This window comes from Eptatretus burgeri, chromosome 13, assembly GCF_056783735.1.
Source record: "Eptatretus burgeri isolate ZD-2024b chromosome 13, Ebu_testis_v1, whole genome shotgun sequence".
In the NCBI taxonomy this organism is placed as follows: Eukaryota; Metazoa; Chordata; class Myxini; order Myxiniformes; family Myxinidae; genus Eptatretus; species Eptatretus burgeri.
This window is the reverse complement of record NC_140973.1, coordinates 71,202,426-71,222,764: the sequence shown is the minus strand read 5'-3', so window position 1 is coordinate 71,222,764 and position 20,339 is coordinate 71,202,426. Positions and strand designations below refer to the sequence as shown.

The 20,339-nt window shown below is 45.1% G+C and overlaps 1 protein-coding gene across 10 annotated transcripts in view; it reads right to left on the bottom strand.

Annotated features, from left to right (window-relative positions):
* Positions 1–20,339, bottom strand: part of LOC147014744 (inositol 1,4,5-trisphosphate-gated calcium channel ITPR1-like) — a 213,003-nt gene that overhangs the window by 116,003 nt on the left and 76,661 nt on the right. For all 10 annotated transcript variants that reach the window (XM_085852937.1, XM_085852943.1, XM_085852938.1 and 7 more), the window contains 7 exons: positions 19,413–19,511; positions 18,833–18,916; positions 16,709–16,855; positions 16,242–16,337; positions 9,286–9,318; positions 8,977–9,140; positions 86–185 (listed from right to left, as the gene is read on the bottom strand). In XM_085852937.1, coding sequence (XP_085709063.1) covers positions 86–185; positions 8,977–9,140; positions 9,286–9,318; positions 16,242–16,337; positions 16,709–16,855; positions 18,833–18,916; positions 19,413–19,511 — 723 coding nt within the window. The remainder of the gene's footprint in view (positions 1–85; positions 186–8,976; positions 9,141–9,285; positions 9,319–16,241; positions 16,338–16,708; positions 16,856–18,832; positions 18,917–19,412; positions 19,512–20,339) is intronic.

Genomic DNA, 20,339 nt, shown 5'->3' with positions numbered 1-20,339 from the left:
GAGCTTCAGGGCAAAATAATGATCAAAATGAAATAATAAACTTTGAAGAAAACCCATGCAGTTTAGTTTGCAGGAAGATAGGAACCTTGAGCATGACTGGTCTGTCCTCCTCCACATCAATGGGGATGGATGTGCTGCGCACCCAGGTATTAGTGCACAGGTGGCGCAGACGCACAAACGAGTTCCTGCTCCACACATGGGTAAAGGACAAAGTTTGGAACGCATTGTATGATGACAATAGTTGGCAACGATGACAGAACGACCGACGAAAACCTAACCCACCAACTAACGCCGTTCATGACCTCGCATTTCTCTTCTACTTTATCTACAGCTATCGGAGGAGCTTGTGCTGTATATTAAATACATGACAGGGACATAGCATCAGTGTACTTTTACATGAAAGAGTGAGAATTGCTTTGTAATACATGTCCCCCAACTGGTCCCATTGAATTATCCCTTTATCTTGGCGGTGTGTAATAGAACGTTTGGTGAAAAAAATAATAATTTAACCCTTTGAACAGTTTTACCAGCTGTTATTCAAACCTCCATATATGCGAGCGGCTGGATTTTTACATCCTCATGGAGGATCTCGAAGTCTTACTCGCGTTGTTCTTCTGCTTCTTCTTGTGGACCTTTTTATTTCACAGCCTACAGTTTTCATCGAAACTTCCTGAAACTTGGCATGTATATGTAAAAACACCCTGCACAGACAGTAATGATCTCCGATTTTGAAAATTCCTCCTAGAAAAAAAGTTATGACGTCAAAATATCTCCGCTAATGGAAATCGCCTAAAAAATTATCTCCGAAACTAGGCAAGCCTTTTGAATTCTGTTTGTGGGAATCGAACAGGGCAAAAGCAGAGATGAATTACCGCACATATGATACATCACTATGACGTCATATCAATTTTTATGACGTCATTCCTATTTTTTGATATTTTTTGTTTCACAACCCAGAGTTTTCATCGGATCTTCGTGAAACTTGCCATGTATATGCAGAAAGCCCACGCGCAGGCAGTAACCATCTCCCATTTTGGAAATTCTTCCAAGAAAAAAAGTTGACGTCATAATATTGCCGCTAATGGAAATCGCCTATACCATTATCTCCGAAACTAGGCAAGCTGTTTGAATTTTGTTTGCGGGAATCAAGCCGGGCATTAGCACAGATAATCTATCGCAAACCTGATACATCACAATGACGTCATATTCGTTTTTATGACGTCATCATGAAGAGGACAAGGATTTTAGCTCATTTGAGCTTGTTCTGTAGGGAGCCCAGGGTGAGGGAGCCAAAAGTCCAAGGAGCTCAAGGTTCAAAGGGTTAATAAATAAATAAATATATAAATATTACGATGTACATATGTGAAGCAAAAACATATGTACAATTTATGTGCATATATATATATATATATATATATATATATATATATATATATATATATCACATCATGGTGATATACCTGGGATCACTCCAATTGCAATGGGTCATGGACTAAAACACCCAGGCCTCAGGTCTGCAGATCTGTGCTGTTTCATGGAATGGCAGCACATGATTTTATTGGGGTGGTGTCAGGCCAGCTGTCCAGCCAATGGGAGTAAGGTAGTGGGGTGGAGTCAGGACAGCGGAAAACGGACCCATGTATAATATGTGATATTTTATAACTCCAAAAAGGGAATAACTAAATAAAAATTGATGAAAGGCCCAAAAACTCAAACTTGTTCAAACTCTCAGTTGAATAAATCATAGGGAATGGGGAAAAATCTGAAAAAACACAGGTGTGACAGATGCTCAGACAGCAAACCTATAGTCTCGTCTGGTGAAACCAGAAGTGGAAGAAAATAGATAAAATTATAAAAAATGGAGATGAGTAGAAAATGGATAAATCAATGCAGTGTATGGGATTTGAACCAGGGATCCTAACATCATGAACTGAGTGCTCAGATGGGAATAACAAAGAGGACAACTTGTAATTTTTACTTACGAAATCTTTAGATGACTTCCGTTTCTGTTTGTTTGTTTGTTATCTTGCCAAAATGAAGTTTTTGCAAGATATGTTAGTCAGCTTGTATGTTTTTTTGTATTTCTTTTTTATTTTTTGTCTGTAATCACGAATAAAAAATTCTGCAGAGCACAGTTATCATTGGAAATTTTTGTAACTTCGCATATCAGAGGCCTATAGAGGTCCCTTTCAGCGCATAAAATTTTGAAGGTCAAGGTCAAAGGTCAAGGTCACTGTCACAAATCAGGGGAGTCGACGAAACCCTTATTTTTTGAGTAATTTTAATCAAATCGTCTCCAAACTTTATGGGAATATAGTTCATGGTCTGGCGCTCAGCTGATTAGTTTTTGGTGGCGATTGGCCTTGACCTTCATGGTTAGCGCCTGAGGTCAAACATATTTGACCCCAAGGTCAAATTTTCAAGTTTTAGGAACCATATCGTGAAGTACCTCAAATTGAACACCTCTACGAGAGCTTTCTCGATATGTCAAGCTTGAGACATTATGACGTCATTTGGTGACGCAATTAGGCAAACGCATATTTTTCATGGTTGCTCTGTAGAACGATTCTCATCGGAATCTCTCGTAGGCAGATATTCCTCAAGGATTCGCTCCTAGTGGATAGCAGCTCTGTTCACCTCAGTGTGACCTTAAAGAAGTCACACATGGTCACCATTTGGCAAGATATGCGTCACCCTGCGGGTGACATTGGTTTATTACTTACGAAATCTTTAGATTTCGTAAGTATATTGATGCCTTCCGTTTCTGTTTGTTACTTACGGAATCTAAAGATGTCATAAGTATATTGATGCCTTCCGTTTCTGTTTGTTTGTTTGTTTGTTTGTTTGTAGGCACGATAACACGAGAATGGAAGAAGCTACCAATGTCAAATTACACCACGTGATTCAGGAGGGTGATGGCTCGGGCTGATTAGATTTTGGTCAAAATCTGTCAAAGGTCAAGGTCACTGTGAGGTAAAACATAATTCCGTAAATTCACGTGGAGAAATGGAGTATTTTTGCTTTGCTCGACGTTACGAGTTCGTTTCAACTTCGATTTTAATTTTGTCTTCGGTTTTTGCGATCGCTTCGGACGCTTAAAACTCGGTTGTCGAAATTCTGGTAAAAATCGGATGTTTTGGAGACGTTTTAAGATTGTATAAAAATATTTCACTCGACGCGTCACGGGTCGTCCCATGATACAGTGCGCTCGAGCAGACGCGTCGTTGAGTTACGTTAAGGTATAATTGCGTGGAGAAATGGAGATTTTTGCTTCGGTCGACGTTACGATTTTTGATGGTTTGATACAGAATCATCGTAGAAACTGCTGGTTTGCGTCGCTACCTTCTCTAGAGACAGCCTTTATTAGACAAGGTCAGAGGTCAAGTTGACGATTTCGTAAGTAGCAGTCTATGACTGCTTGTTTGTTTGTTTTGTTAGCTTTTTCAAATAAAGCGACTTCACCAATAAATTCTGTCATTTGTAATAAAATACTTGCAATGTCAGTCATGACATTTTTCGGTTAGTAAAGATTTACAATACCATTAATGTTCTGAACGGATGCAGATGCATTCTGGGAAGCCGAAAGCTTAGGCTCTCTGCAAAGCTTACAGCTGCTGTAAGCTTACATCGTGTTGTGAAGCTTGCACTGCATTGCGATGTTCATATCTGTGCTGTATCACGTGATTGGGTTTTCGTATATCATGCCTCGCCCACTAGGGGTGGCAGGAATGTACTTCCGGACGCGCAATAAAGCGGAGTTGATGCTGGCATGCTTGCTTCTCGTGTTCCACTGCATCTCGTACACTCGCATTGGGATGCTATTTCCACGCTGAGTTTGGGTTTGGTGGCGCCGGACAAGCTCCGTGATGACGGGCTGTCGTTTCAGGACATTGTGGAGCAGATGAAAGCACACATGGCGCCGGAGAAGTCATTACAACTCGCTCGATACCAGTTCGATCGCCTCTCGAAAGGGGCAGGGGAACGCGTCGCTGATTTCGTGGCGCGGATTAAGCATTCTTCCGTGGCCTGCAAGTTCACGGCGGGGGAGCGTCCAGCGCGGCTCAGGGATCGTTTTATCGCTGGTTTACAAGATGCGAAGATGGTTTCGGCGGTTCTGCGGCTGAAGGGTGAAGCCATTACATTCGACTCGGCGGTCAGCACGGCTACAGCGGTCGAGCAGACTCGCGGGGATGTTCGGGCCATCACCGGCCACGCGGAGTCGCGAGCACCCCGGGACGCGCGCACGACCATCGGTGCGGGTCGGACGTCGCCGCGCGGCCGCACGTGCGGCGAGGTGACCCCACAGATGTGTTTGGGATGCGGAGGTCGACACCTGCGCCGTGCGTGCCCGTATAAAGGCACCGTGTGTTTAAATTGTCACAAGGTGGGTCATCTGAAGCGTGTGTGCCGTGGGGCGCCGGCCACCGTTAGGGTCATGGACGGCGAATGTGCGAGGCGACCGGGGCGGAACCGGCGGCCGTTGATGGGCCTGTTTTCAATTGGCCTGGCGGCGGCGCGCCCAATGACGGTGGAAGTCGAAGTGAACAAGACACCGATCACGTTCCAGGTCGATACGGGAGCGGCTGTGTCGATCATCGGCGAACAGACCGCGCGTAGACTCAACGGCCTGAAGCTTATCAGGTCCAACCTCATACTGTTCACGTGCACCCGCGAGAAGATAACGCCAGTCGGGATGGCAGACATGTCTGTGTGGTACCAAGGCCAGGTCGCCACGCTTCGGGTGTACGTCGTACGGGGGAGGGGACCGTCTCTCCTTGGCCGAGATTGGCTGGCCCGCATCAGGCTAGACTGGGCCACAGTTCACCTTGTGCAACCCATGCTGAGCTGGTGGGAGGATCAGTTGGAGAAGATTCTTCGAAGACATCAAGGTTTGTTTTGCGACGACCTTGGGAAACTCAAGGGCATGGAGGCAAAACTCTTCCTGAAGGAGGGGGTGGTTCCTCGTTTTTGCAAACCACGTCCGGTGCCGTATGCCCTGCGGGACAAGGTCAAGGGTGAACTGGATAGGCTGGAGGCCTGTGGAGAGATCGAACGGGTGTCGTACTCAGATTGGGCCACCCCGGTTGTCACGGTGCCGAAACGGAATGGAGACGTCCGATTGTGCAGGAACTTCAAATCCACAGTTAACCCGGGGCTCAGCGTGGAGCAATATCCACTGCCGTCAATCGATGAAATATACGCGCGATTGGCGGGGAGTCAAGACTTCACGAAGCAAGACGTGCGTGATGCATATTTTCACCTGGCGATGGATCCCGGGAGTAGCGAGCTTTTGACAATCAACACGTGTCAAGGACTCTATCGATATACCCGACTCTGTTTTGGGATTGCTTCGGCCCCAGCCTTGTGGCAGAAAGCCATGGATCAGGTTTGCATTGGCCTGCCCGCTCAGACCTACCTGGACGATGTGCTCATTGCGGGGAAAAAGGTGGACGAGCACCTTGCGAACATTGCCCAAGTGCTGACAAAGCTAGAAGTGTGCGGCCTGCGCTTGAACAGGGACAAGTGCGCGTTCTTCAAGCAGCGCTTGGAATACCTCGGGCACATCATCACGCCGGAGGGGCTGTTGAAAGGTCCTCGGAAGGTGGAAGCGATTCAACACATGCCACCACCTCGCGACAAGACGCATCTGCGCCCGTTCTTTGGTATGGCCCAGTATTACCAAAGGTTCGTGCGAGGGCTCAGCTCACAACTTGCGCCGTTAACACGGTTGCTCAGGAAGGACGAGCGCTGGGCTTGGGGGCCTGTACACCAGGCGCCGTTCGACCGCGTCAAGCGGCTGCTCACAGAGGATACGGTCCTCGTGCACTACGAGCCTGCGCGTCCGCTCCTATTGGCATGTGACAGCTCTGCATATGGCATCGGTGCAGTGCTCTCCCACAGGATGGACGATGGTTCCGAGCAGCTCGTTTGTTTTGCATCCCGGACCCTGTCCGCAGCAGAGCAGGGATATGCCCAGATCGAGCGCGAGGCTCTCAGCCTCGTCTGGGGTGTGCGGCGGTTTCATCAATACCTGCTGGGGCGGCATTTCACTTTGCAGACGGATTACAAACCGCTTCAATTCATCCTGAGACCCGAACGCGGGGTGCCGGTGGTAGCGGCCGCGCGAATACAGCGGTGGTGTCTGTTTCTTGGTGCTTACGATTATGATATTCAGTTCCAAAGCACCGAGAAGCATGCTAACTGTGACGGGCTCTCACGCTTGCCGTGTGCGGAGGGTCCAGCTGCGTCTGAGTTGGCCGACCGGGTCGATGTGTTCGCGCTGGGCCAGGTCCAAAGCGGGCCGGTCACGGCCAGACAGGTCGCGGTGGAATCGGCTCGTGATCCGGTGCTCGCCCGTGTCGTCCAGGCGATTTCTACGGGGAATTGGAGCGATCTGCCTTCGACACCGGCATTTCAACCTTTCACGTCGCGCGCATCGGAGCTGTCGTTGGTCCAACGGTGCGTTATGTGGGGAATGAGGGCGGTGATTCCACCGAAGTTCAGGCAGCGGTGTTTGGAAGAACTGCATTTCAGTCACCTTGGCGTCGTGAAGACCAAGAGTCTTGCTCGTAGCCTGTTGTGGTGGCCGGGGTTGGACAAAGACATTGAGCAGTTGGTTAAGCGTTGTGCCACGTGCCAAACAGATGCTGATAACCCGCGTCGAGCTTCGGGACTATGGCCTACCCCAGACAGAGCCTGGCAGAGGGTCCATGTAGATTTAGCAGGGCCGGTTAATGGCAAAATGTTTTTGATTGTGATCGATGCATTCTCTAAATGGCCGGAGGTTGTAGTAATGCAGCATACATCAGCAAACATTACAGGAGAGAAACTGCGGACGATCTTTGCTAATAAAGGGTTACCGGAGATCCTGGTCTCTGATAACGGTCCGCAGTTCATCGCGGGTGTATTTGATGAGTTTATGCGCCAAAATGGTATTCGACATCTAAGGTCTGCACCGTATCACCCTGAGACGAATGGGCAAGCTGAGTCGTTTGTTAAGATGTTGAAACGGGCTTTGCGCAGGGGGGTGTTGCACCTGTGCAGACGGTGGTCGATGTCTTTTTGCTCCATTACAGGAACGCAATTCATCCTGTCACGGGTGATTCGCCTGCCATTCGTCTCTATGGACAGGCATTGCGGTCCAGACTGGATTTGCTGCGACCTGGAGGGTCGGGGAGTGGGGCGGTGTCGCGTCCGATGCGGCTGCGCGGCTTCGATGTGGGACAGCGGGTAATGGTGCGCGATTATTTCCACAGTTCCAAATGGGTGCCGGCTGTGGTCTCTGTGGTACTGGGGCCGGCAAATTGGGTGGTGCGGACTGATGGTGGGGAAGTGTGGAAGCGGCACGTGGACCAAATGCATGATCGCTGTCCAGCGTCACCCCCCCACACCCCCCCAGGCCGAACGATGTGGGACCCCCACCTGTAATGTCGCCGGCGCCAGACGTTGTATCGCCAGGGCCGGATGTGCCGACGCCCAGGGGGTCTTCGCCTGATTCTGTCCTACCCGGGGACGTCGGGCAGGGTGGTCGGCCGGGGGCGGTTGTCATTGCGGATGGCGCGAGTCCGGCGAGGGTGTCACCTCGACAGAGCCGGGAGGCGTCTGAGCCTGAACTGTATGGCGGTGCTGCCAGTCCGAGGCGGGTCAGGGTGCGGCCGCGGTACTTGGAGGATAATGAGTGTTGATTGGTTTCGGGTGGTCATGTTATGATTGTCCTTTCATCATTTGACTTGTCATTTTACGAGGGGAGGAGTGTGCTGTATCACGTGATTGGGTTTTCGTATATCATGCCTCGCCCACTAGGGGTGGCAGGAATGTACTTCCGGATGCGCAATAAAACGGAGTTGATGCTGGCACACTTGCTTCTTGTGTTCCACTGCACCTCGTCCACTCTAATATCAAGCCCCGAAGCCATCGGTGTGACCAGGCTACATACAAGCTGCAACGCTTTTATCTACATACAAGCGCTACTCGAGGATAAAAGTGGTCAGTGTATCTCTCTATGTCGAGCCTGGTGTTGGTGCAGTGGTTAGGGCAGCGGCTTGGGATCCAAAAGGTCCTGAGTTCAATCCCCGTTGGGCCACTGAATTAATACACCAGGGGGTTCACTCAGCCTGTCATCCTTCCGAGGTCGGTGAAATGAGTACCAGTGTACTGGGCCGGTGTATACCCCGGTTAAAATAGGTGTACCATATCCCTGTGTTGTAAGAGGCGACCAGGGTTGCGTCAGGAAGGGCATCCGGCGTAAAACATGTGCCAAATCACTATGCGGATCATACGGATGATCCGCTGTGGCGACCCCTAACGGGAGCAGCCGAAAGAAGAAGAAGAAGAAGAAGAAGAAGAAGAAGAAGAAGAAGTAAAAGAAGAGGAGGAGTGTATCTCTCTATGTCGCTGATTACAAGACTTCATGTCGTGAGAAAGATTGGAATGTATTTTGTACGTGTTTTCATGTAAACGCATTGCACGTCACATTCGTGATTCGTGCCATTTGCATCACGTATTTCGACGCCATTTGAGGTCTGTTTTTTCCTATTCCTTTTGATTCGTTGCATTTGATTTATAGTGGAACCATCATGCACTTCTGAAGCATCGTCACAAAACAACATCATTCCTTTACAGTTTCACGGAGCTTTTCGGAGCTTTCACGGAGCGATTAAAGAACTTTCTCGAAGCTTCTTTGGGAATGAATAAACGGCCGAAGGCTTCTGTATGAATACGACTCCTTGTTGTCTATGTCTGCGTACGACATCCAACGAACCTGCGATACTACGACCACGAAAGGCCAAACGGCAGAGAAGCGCTTGCGACCATTAAAATACTCAAAATAATAAACTTTGAAAACCAAACGTTCCTCCCTCCAAACTGAACGTAAATGTTCGAAACATCAAGGCTCTCAAACATTCAGGAAAGGCTCGAGATAGATTTATCCACAAATTGCACAAGAACCAAATGAGTCGTCAAAAAATATCGCACCGAGGAACGAGAGAATCTCCACGTTGCAAGGTCGTGGGGTCAAGCTCAAAAATGGAGGCGATATCATTCGAGTCTGGCACTGAGATGAGCGTGCAGCAGATCTTGTCAGCATCTCTGTGTGGCTTACTCCGCAATGCATCTCCTCTCGGAAGAACATTAGTGTCCTGCATTGACAAATACACACATCACTGACAGTTTGGACAAATTCACATGCTAATAAGAGTTGAGATGTAAAAACATTTTGACGGAGCTCACACATTTTCACTGGATTAAGCCTCCTTCATGCACACGCTTTCAAAGCAATCTCACCTCATTTTTCTCCAACTGATAGTCTGCGTTGGTCTGAGGGAATAATGTGGCATGGTTAGTTTTACTCCACAGCAGGGGGTTTAAACATGAATAAAGTCAAGTTAAAGTAGGTAAAGGAAGGCAAAAAAGGGCTGAGAAGAAGAAAAACAACGCCACAGAGGGAGCTCTAACACCACAATGGCAGGTTCATTTGCCTGCCCACTCTGCCCGTCAATCGTCAGTTACGTGCCGCAAGCGATGCGCTGTCGACAACGTGCTGCAAGCGATGCGATACCATCAATATCGAGCTGCGCATGAGCTGAACGGAAGGTGGAGCACCCAACGGGCCAGCTGCACGCGAGCCACAGCCAGTGGACAGACACGAACCCCGTATTTGTTGACATGGCCATCATCAAACTCTGCCATGGTAAACATCGAATGCATTTTAATGACTATCTTCCTGATTGTACAAACCTCTTTACCTGAAGCTGGAAATACCCAGACAAGATTTTTTTTTTAAAAAAATAATTAATTAATTAATTAACAGGCTGTTGAAGAGGGAAGAAAAATAAATCCCAATTACAGATGAGTGCAAAGTTATTTTCTCTTAGCGGCAGAGATGCCAAAACGATTAACTTGGCCTTTAAACACAATTAAGAGATTTATCCAAAAGCAGCCTCATTTGCTTCCAATTTGTGTGCTCGTGACAAATTAAAAAGCCACTCGACAAACTCGGCACTCTCATCTGTTCCGAATGTAATCGGAGCAATCTGATGATGACAACCGACATGCGGCTTATTGAAACAGAAAATTCTGCAATTTCTGGAAATGCAATGGTCGATACCATACAACTTGGTATTTCACAATTAATGAAATGAGAGGTGGGGCAAGTGGGAAGGGGTGAGGGTGCAATTCAGCATTTCTTGACAGGATGATGGAGGATAAAGCATCGTCAGTAACAGCTCCATTACGTTCAATTTACCCACCATGATGACACAGCTCGGTGTGTTACACGCGCTTCTTCCTTCAAAACTCAAGTCGAAACAATCAATCATGATACGTGTAAATATTTAGGAGGTTTGCTCGATGCCAAATTGTGATCGGGATCATTTGAGCAATTCCACAAAGGTTCACCAGCAATATTAGCCAAAAGCATTTTCTATGCCTGGTGTTTGCTTAATGGTTAGGGTGGTGGGCTTGGGATCCCAGGGTCCTGAGTTCAAATCCCGCTCAGCTGTTGAATTAATACCAGGTGGGGTTAACTCGGCCTGACATCCTTCCGAGGTCGACAAAATGAGTGCCAGCTTGCTGGTATACTGTGTCGGAGTGGCAACCCGTCCAGGATTGTGCCCAATCGCCAAGGAGACTGCTTTGGCAGCACCAACGATCTGCACAGAGTATGGTCCCAATTCTCCTCTCCTCTCATTTTGTATCCGCTTTTCCTTTCACACCATCATGCATATATTCTTATGATCTACTAAGTTTGTAGTCGCACATGATCTGTGGGTTAAATCTTTGAACCCCAAGGTGACCTACAGTTCCCCAACCGGTGGGTGAAAAGGGAGTGTAAAAACACCAAAGTGAAGCAATAAAGTCCAAGCAATAAAGTCCAAGCAACTAGAACTTGTACACCTGATCTACGAGTCTGTTAAATGCACCCGCTGGTAAAACTGCACAGTCATGTTCACGTGATCAGATTTGGAATGCATCTTTCAATCCCTTTAAATCGCACATTCTCACCATAAACACACGCGCATGCATGCACTCGACATGTACCGAATACCACACGTACCAATCGATCTAACCCATCCATCAGTCTGCACAGCCTGCCACTGGAGGAAATTCAGTCTCTCAAACGTTTATGCCTCACCATCAGCTGCAACCTCCCGTGCGTTGACCATATATCAAAGCTGGCCCCCAAAGGCAGCCAGCCGCGTGCAACAACCCTCCTTCATGACAAGTGCTTCCTTTGTAAATTTAAACTTCTCATAGCCTCCATGACCTTGTCTGTCACTCTATAGAGTACTGCTCTCCCCTTTGTGTTGCTGTCCCTGTTTTACACCTGTCACTCCTGGATGCTGGGGAATCCAATAATTTGCATCTCCGACAAAGAAACAGAAACATAGGGCATGTGGGTGGCCGCTCTATTCTACTGCCTCATCTGGCCTTGCCTTTTAGCTCTCTTTCATCCCTCTATTACTCCCTCGTCCATGCAGATTCCCTCTCCTTGTGAAACTCCCAACATTGAGACTTATTGATAAACCCCAATCCTTTGTTCCTCTTTTTCTCTATTTTTGGAACCTCCTTCCTCAATCCGATCAGTCCCACTCTTCCCCCTAGGGGTTCAAGTTGACAGTACACCACCACCTCAGGCCATCCTCCATCCCCACCCAAAATATTTTACATCCTAATTACCTCTTCCCCTATATTAGCATTGTGCCATATTTCTTTCCCTCTTCACTCTCTCTTTCTCCTGTTTATACATCCTCTTCGTGTATCCATGTGTTGTCTCAATGTACACTTCAAATATGTCACCTCGCTCTTCCATGAGCCAAGACTTTCAATCCCCCCCCCCCAACCCCAATGTTTTTTTTTTTGTTTGTTTTTATCTATGAAAACAAACCTTCATAAAATGTACTGCACAACTTGAAAAACGTGTTTCAGCCAAACCTCTGCATTTGTCGTCAAATTCACCTTGAAATTTGAGTGTAGAGTTTAACGCAATCACAAAGGATTAGGGTATCAAAGCAACCTCAAACTGCTTTACAATAAGCCTGAACCAAAAAAGCAAATGTTCACAAAAGATATGAAAACCAACACAACTACTACTACTACTACTACTACTCCTACATGTTGTGTCGCAGATAAGAATGAGGGCAGGTTTCAAGTTATAGAGAGAATAGTTATAAAGAGTGAAAAGAATATACACTGACACTACCGGTCAAAAGTTTAGAACACTCCCATTTTCTAGTTTTTACTGAAATTTAAGCAGTTCAAGTCCAGTGAATAACCTGAAATGGGACAAAGCTAAGTGGTAAACTGCCAGAGGTTAAAAAAAAGTGGAGGTTACCAAAAACTGATAAATAATGTAAATTTCAGAGTTGTTAAAAATGCCCTTTTCAGGGAACAAGTAATGGGTTGGCAACTGCAGCTGTTCTGCAGCAATGGAAGTAAATTAAGCCTTGAAAGTTGATGCAAATAATTCCTACAGGTGTCCCAACCTTTGTTGATTAGTTACAAACCCTCTGTCTGTATAAAAGCGGTGTTGGAACAGACTGTGTTGCTCCACCCTGTGAAGTATTTATTTGGATAATATTGCACTGCATGAAGTAGTATATTGCTTTCATAATGGCGAGAAAAAGACAATTAACAAAGGAAGACAGACAGACCATTATAACCCTGAAAAGTGTAGGTCTTTCCTTTAGAGAAATTGCAAAGTAAGCTAAGGTGTCAGTGAGTACAGTTTCTACACCATCAAAAGGCACTTGGAAACTGGAGGAAACTGACAGGAAGAGGTCTGGCAGACCCAAAGCCACAACACAATCAGAAGACAAGTTTCTGAGAGTCAACAGCTTGTGTGATAGGCAGCTCACAGGACAGGTGGTGGCTGTCGGCTCACAGAGATAGGCGGCTCACAGGTCGAAGTGAGGAAGTCTCAGTTTTAACTGTGAAGAGAAGACTCCGAGCTGCAGGTTTGACAGGTCAAGTGGCAGCAAGAAAGCCATTGCTAAGATGGCAAAATAATAAGAAAGAGGCTTGCCTGTGCCATGAAGCACCACCAGTGGACTTCAGAAAACTGGAAGAAGGTCTCACGGACGGATGAGTCAAAATTTGAAATCTTCGGTTCATCACGCAGGGTTTTTGTATGCCGTCGAATAGGCGAAAGAATGGTTCCACAGTGTGACACCAACTGTCAAACATGGAGGAGGAGGAAGTGTCATGATCTGGGGCTCTTTTGCTGGATCCAGAGTCGGCGACTTGCACAGAATGACTGGCACCCTGAACCAAAAGGGCTGCCACAGCATTTTGCAGCGCCATGAAATACCCTCTGGTCTCTGCCTAGTTGGTCAGGAGTTCATCCTACAGCAAGATAACGACCCAAAACATACCTCCAGGCTATGTCAGAACTACCTTTGAAGAAAAGAACAAGACGGTAGGCTTCAAATCATGGAATGGCCAGCACAGTCTCCAGAATTAAACCCCATCGAGCTGGTTTGGGATGAACTGGACAGAAGGGTGAAATCAAAGCAACCTACAAGTGCAACACATTTGTGGGAACTTCTGCAACAGTGTTGGGAAGAACTTTCCGAACAATATTTGATTTCCATTGCAGAAAGAATGCCACGAGTAAGTTCGGCTGTTATATCTGCAAAAGGAGGCTACTTTGATGAGTCAAATATTTAGATTAAATTTTGTTCAACAAAAGGATTCCATGATTTCTTTTTTTATCTCCAACTGTTTATTTGTTCTATGCTTTAATTTCAGAGTACATTGACAGATTAAACGGCTTAAATTTCAGTAAAAACTGGAAAAATGAGAGTGTTCTAAAACTTTTGACCGGTGGTGTATGACCCACATATGAAAATGTACTGTGATGCCAACAAGAGCCTATTCAATGTGAGTGATGCCAGCATTGCAATATTCTTCCTGGATTAGCCCCGAAGCTCAAAAACCATGCACAGAAATCCCTTCCACATCAAAGCCAAAACCCTTAGAGATTGCTTTCCGTGTCTTTGCCACAATAATAACCCCATACTGTACCAAAGCCGAGGGCCTTGTGGATCAGAGATGTTCAAAACAGATATTATCTTTGTTATTCAATTTTACAATCGAGAAAGAAAATTATATATATATATATATATATATATATATATATATATATATATATATATATGTGTGTGTGTGTGTGTGATGGAAGTCTGGTATGTTGATGAAAGCTGTGTTTGCTGAGCCTATGTAAAGCTACTGCACATTTTTGCTTCAGACTGAATGTTATTAGGTGCATTTGGTTTGAATGACATACTTCCCAGCAATGCAAGGTCTCTGCACAAGATAATGGTAAGAATAATTTTAAAGGTATAATACAATAGTGGAAAAATAAAATAAAATAAAGAGCAGCCGTTGACCTGTCTGTGATGTGTCAGAACAGGCCTGGTCCTTTGGCCTCATTTTATGTGATGCCTATTAAGAGATTTAGTTTGAACCAAATGCAGGAGACAGATGCGATGATGGGGCACCAGTCCAAAGGGGAGAGCATTAAGCTTCAAAAAGAAGCCCTTGTAGGTCATGATTAGTTCCGATATTTTTAAGGTAATAACTTGAGAGATGGAGGTTGCCAGGTCTGAAGCTGGATTTGCAAAACGATTGGTCCAGGAGAGATCATGGCTGTTAGTGGAGACGAGATGTTCAGGAGACTGAACATGGAAACAGGTGGGTCCATTTGACGATCCATTCGGAGAGACAGGGTGAGACATTTTCCGGATTGAAAAACAGGTTCCATTTGTTAGACCAACATCTAAATCAATTCCAGAGCATCAGAGTGATACAACTACTGTCAGTGGAATGGGGGCACTGCACAACCCAATGTTAAGCTACCTGCAGTTGCCAGGAAAAAAAACTTATAAAACTGCTTTTGAACAACATAGACAAAAACAAGCAATTAAATAAAAAAAACCCAGATAAAATTTTGAAACTTTCCCCGAATGTAAGCAAACATTCTTGTGGACAGTGTCCAAAATAAAATCGTTCACAGGTCAAAAACACCCAGGTGGACAGATGTTACTTGGAATATATATATATATATATATATATATATATATATATATATATATATATATATATATATATATGTATATAATATTAGACGACCCGTGAACCCATTGGGTTCCCGTTGTTACAGCAGTTGATGAAAAATATCATTTCAAGAAAAAAAAAAAAGGATAGCTCCAGCAAACTATACCGCTGAGGTTGTTTGCATTGATCAAATTCTCCCGAAAAGTACTTGACCGAATCGGGAATTGATTTTTTAATAATTTTTTTTGTTGCCCGATTTGAACGAAACTTGATACTGCACACCACAGGAGAATGGTGAGCAAGGTGGCACTAAAATTTTGCGCTATTGTGTTCCGTTTTGGCTGTATTTCGGGAACATACATACATACAGTACATACAAGAAGAGAGTTTTAGTAATATACAGAAGATAGATAACGAATGTTTGCTTCGTGCATGGGTTTGGTAGAGCATTTCCATAAAATAAAATAAGAGAAAACTTGTCTGCAATGAGAGAACAGCAGGCCTGATGCTCCTGCTCCCACAACGAACCAGGAAGCACAATGGCCTTATGTTCTCGAACTGGAGAAAAGTTGGTGGACTATTTTCTTCCACCTCTTCTACAGGTCTTTCTGCTTTCTGCCATTTCATTGCTCCAGGCCACGTACATTCACACCAGAACAATTCTCGACTGAAAATCCAAAAACCCAGGCCTATTGTTCACCTCCACACCTTTGTTCCCATCTTCACACACTTATGAAACTTCCTTCCTCAGTCTATTCAATCCCACTCTTCTCTCCATGGCTTCAGGTTGCGGGTACACCACCTTAGGTAATTCTTCATACCGATCATGATCTTTTTCTATCCTCAGTCATGAACCTTCCCTTACCTCTCCTTATCTATTTACAGGTCGCTATATTTTCTTCCACGGTCTTTCTCTTCTGCCTGTTAATTCCTCCCCTCATTTCATGAACATGTTGTTCTACCGCTCCATACTAATGCATTGCCTTCTACCCTCTGTCATTCACCCTTCCATGATTCGACATGATTTTGTTAAAACCAATTTCCTGTTGCTTAATGGAGTACTGTTTGAAGATTACAACTTCAGATGCACCAGCACCTGCAGTGAAAAGTTTAGACTTTTATTAAACTATTCAATTCTAACAAACATTGGAAAACACGAGCCAACACACTGCATGTACACATACCTCTGCTGCCAGGTACTTATCCGTAGCAAGATGCTTGAAACGAAAAAGGCTGTTCCAATGGCCAGCACCACCACGGCATGGGTCTTGATGTATGACCTGGAATGTACCACAAACCACACTTTGTACATCACATGCATGTCAGGCCCCATTACAGAGCAAAGCAAGACAGCATAACTTGTGAAGAAAATCCTAAAAAATTGAAGCTGGTGTGGAAAATTGCAAAAGCAGATATCAGGAGATATTTTATCAAGAAAGAACAAAAACACTGACAAGTGTGTGTGTGTGTGTGTGTGTGTGTGTGTGTGTGTGTGTGTGTGTGTGTGTGTGTGTGTGTGTGTGTGTGTGTGTGTGTGTGTGTGTGTGTGTGTGTGTGTGTGTGTGTGTGTGTGTGTGTGTATATCAGACCCATTACTGTATTGGTGGGGAGTAAAGTAATAAAGGAGTGTAAGGTGCTTGCATTTAATCACCTCAACTTCCCACAAGGCCTTTGGACTCGTGGCCGAGGTGGCTGACTCTCGAAGAGTCATCCGCAGGAACACGCAGTCCTTACATTGGTACTCGTCACACGTAAGGAATTTCTCCTGCTCCGCATGGAACAGCCGAACGACATCACCCTGAAGCAGGAGAACACCGTCGCTATACATCATTCTCAACGCTTTTAAATCACATGTTCCAATTCCAAACACAAATCAGAACCGAAGCTCAGCCATTGACAAGTCCATCCCCTTCCTCTCAGAGAGCCATTGTTGACAGTTTAATTGTTCAAATCGCATCAATTTCCACACACTCTAAAGTTCGAGTTGTGGGTTATTGGGAACCTTGGAGAAATAACAAATGTTGTTCAGAACCTTGATCCATGATTTCTGAAAATGTAGATATGGTTCAAGAATGGGATCAATAATAAAAGAAACACAATGGTAGTTCGTTGAACAAATGTCATATTTAAAAACAGCAATACGTTTTGAATTGCAGGTGTTTGTAAGGGGACTGGTTCTTTTCAAGTTTTTGGCGATTTTGGAAGGCTGAACAAACAATTGAACGTAATGCAGGAAGCTTTGAATGCAGGAAGGTATTGACCATGAGGAGGAAAAGAAAGAATACAATTGAAATTTGGGAGTAAAGGAAATCAGCAAAATAATCGAAAACCATTCGAGCATCGTAAAGGTCAATCTTCATCATTGAGGAATGCAAACGAAAAAAATCCTACCCAACCCTCACTCCCATCTCATGAAAAAAAAAAAATTAAAAATACCTTCAACTTTTCATTTCAAAAATACATCCCGGTATATATTTGAAATTGGTGTTGACCATTTTGAGTCGAATTTATGAACTCAATTGTCTATTTCAGTTTGAAGCAATTTGGTGCTGGATGCGAGCACACAAAGTCAGTTCCATAATGTCCACAAATCATAAATAAAAAAAACCAACCAAATGACCTGGTAATGCGAAATAAGCAAACCAAAAATAAATAAATAAATAAATAAATAAATAAGATTAATTAATCAAACAAACAAGAATAAAATTTCTCCCTCATCCCTCAAAAAACGCACATGAATGCATCAAATGGTTACTTTCACAATACGTGGGATTTGGGAGGGAGAGGAGGCTGGGGCTTATTCTGCAGCCACAAGTCCCAACGTGATGTCGGCCTCACATTTTTCTGCAGCCACAACGGTTTGAAGCCGAGATCAGGGTGGGACTAAGTGTGTGGCATCCAGCCAGCATAACAGCACACCTTTTGCTCAGCAAGCTAAATAAAACCAAATAGGCTGCTTTATCACCCTTGAGAGATCCAAGTCAGACCATACGAAAGGACAAAATGGCTTAACAATTTACCGAGCTTCCAATGAGCTACCACCGTCTTTGCGACTAATACAACCTCCAGGGGAGTTTCATCCGGGCTTGTTTCGAAAACAAATCAGATGGGCAGCTTGCTGTGCTGAAATTGTATTGTCGCCGTGTTTTTGTAAACAGACTCAAAAACAGAAATACAAGCAAAACCTCGACGCATGCACAGTGCACGCCGATGAGGATGCAGTCTGCCATCCATAGGGAGAGACCTGTCAAGGCTCGTTTGTGCGCCAGTGATCATGGATGCATCCGCGGGCATGCATGGTGATTCCCCCATGGCTTCAGCAATTTCTAACTGGTTTTGTCACCACCATGGAGATGGAAGGGCTTTTGTTCAGACATCCAAGCAGGAAACATCTTTGCATGCAACACGATAATGCTTGTAGTTACAATAGTAACATTGCAAGGGTTTGTGTCATCATAAAAGCAATCAGCTTTGGCAGAACAGTCTTAACAAAGGGAAAGCCAAATGTGGTTTCAAACACAAATTCCTACTCTTTCTTTTTTTTTTTTTTCAAGTTCAAACAATGTCGACCAAGCCCATTTGGTAAGCCAGCGATCCCAATCAGTTACACTCACCGTGACGTTGTGGGTGGCACTACATTCGGAGCTTTAAAGTTGGAACACAAAGAATAAACGAATTAAAGACTACCACGAGACATCGAAGCGCAGGGAGAAAACGCAGGGCAACAATCTTATTTCCACAAGAATCACAAACCAATTAAGGAACTGTTACGCACGCCTTTCAGGATGTCCTCAAGGTTGTCTCCAAATTTCATGAACAATGTCACCTTCCAACTCGTATCACACTGCACCGAGTTAACCTGCAAGGAAACAGCAACGGACAATACAAATGGGTTCGTGCTTGGGCTTTGTTTGCCGTTAACCGTGACGCATCCAGGAATCTCATTTCAGTAAAAACACCAAAGTCCAGAATGTCATTTTACCCCACAAAACGACGAGGGCAGATTCGAGCGAACAGCACAAACTTACACGACGATGGCAACATAGTCGTGAGACTCCATTACACTCACGCCATTTCATGGCATTCACCATGGGACAACATTGATTTTCAAGAATGGTCTACACATAAAAAAAAAACAAACAGGTTGGTTCAACCACAGCATGGTGCGAGGTATAACCGATTGGTGGGAAACGTTGGTTTATCTTGCGCAAGAGCACCGAAAAAGACTGGCAGGTAATAATAAACTGTGGGTAAAATATACAAAGAGTTTAATGGAAAAAGAAACGACATCATGAATACAAACAGCCCGTCAGGAGAACAAAAGGGAGGGAGTGAAGAAGAAGCTCTCAACGTGCCTCGTTGCTCCCTTTGTTGTCAGTCAGAGTAAACGTGCTGGCATGAAGCGGCTGCCCGGCGTTCACTGGATTCAGCACCACGTTATCTCCCACCACCACCTGCAAGTTCACACCCAACAGAGTGCATAGAAATTGCTTCACTCAATTTTAACAATCTGCAAGCCGGAGGAGGAGTGAACAAGCATGCTGCATATTTGGACTCCATGGCACTAACTGCTCACGAACACTTCCAATAGCTCTCGCCTGTGATGGCCCAGTAACTTGCGCCTTGATCCTGGATTGCTGTGGTGATAATTAAATAACATCCTGCCATTCTGCGCAGCCAGCAGAGACTGGTATCACAGTCGAACATGCTGGTGTGAGTTGAATCAAGCACAGTTAGCCAGTGTTGCATCAAAATTGTATCAAACTACCCAAACATTTCCACAATGTTGCTCCACAAAAGACGTCAATGAGTTAGCAAGTCACTGTATATACACCAGTTATAATGAACGAGGCAACATATCCATCTACAATGCGGGTCAAGAACCGCTCTACTGGTATACGCTGTGCACATCAAACGTCTCGCTCGAGAGGTGCCCCCTACTTTTCTGAAATTATGCCTCGACAGTCCCACAATGACTCGTGATATTCTGATCATCATCAGGATTACTCCAACATCATCAAGATACTTTTATGACGATGAAGGGAAACGTCCAATTACCCCGCGTGTGAAACACAAAGCAGGATTAAGCAATTGGTTCACACTGTCTGGCTGGCTGTCCGTCTCGAGACAACAGTCTATGATCGAGGAACGACAATTCCAATGAATGTTGTATTTGAACACGAACCTGTAGTTTAGCAGTACTTTGGCTTTGAATTTGGTAAACTGTACAGAATCTCGTCCCGAGAGTGCATGCACACAAAGGATTGAGGTAATTGTTTGAA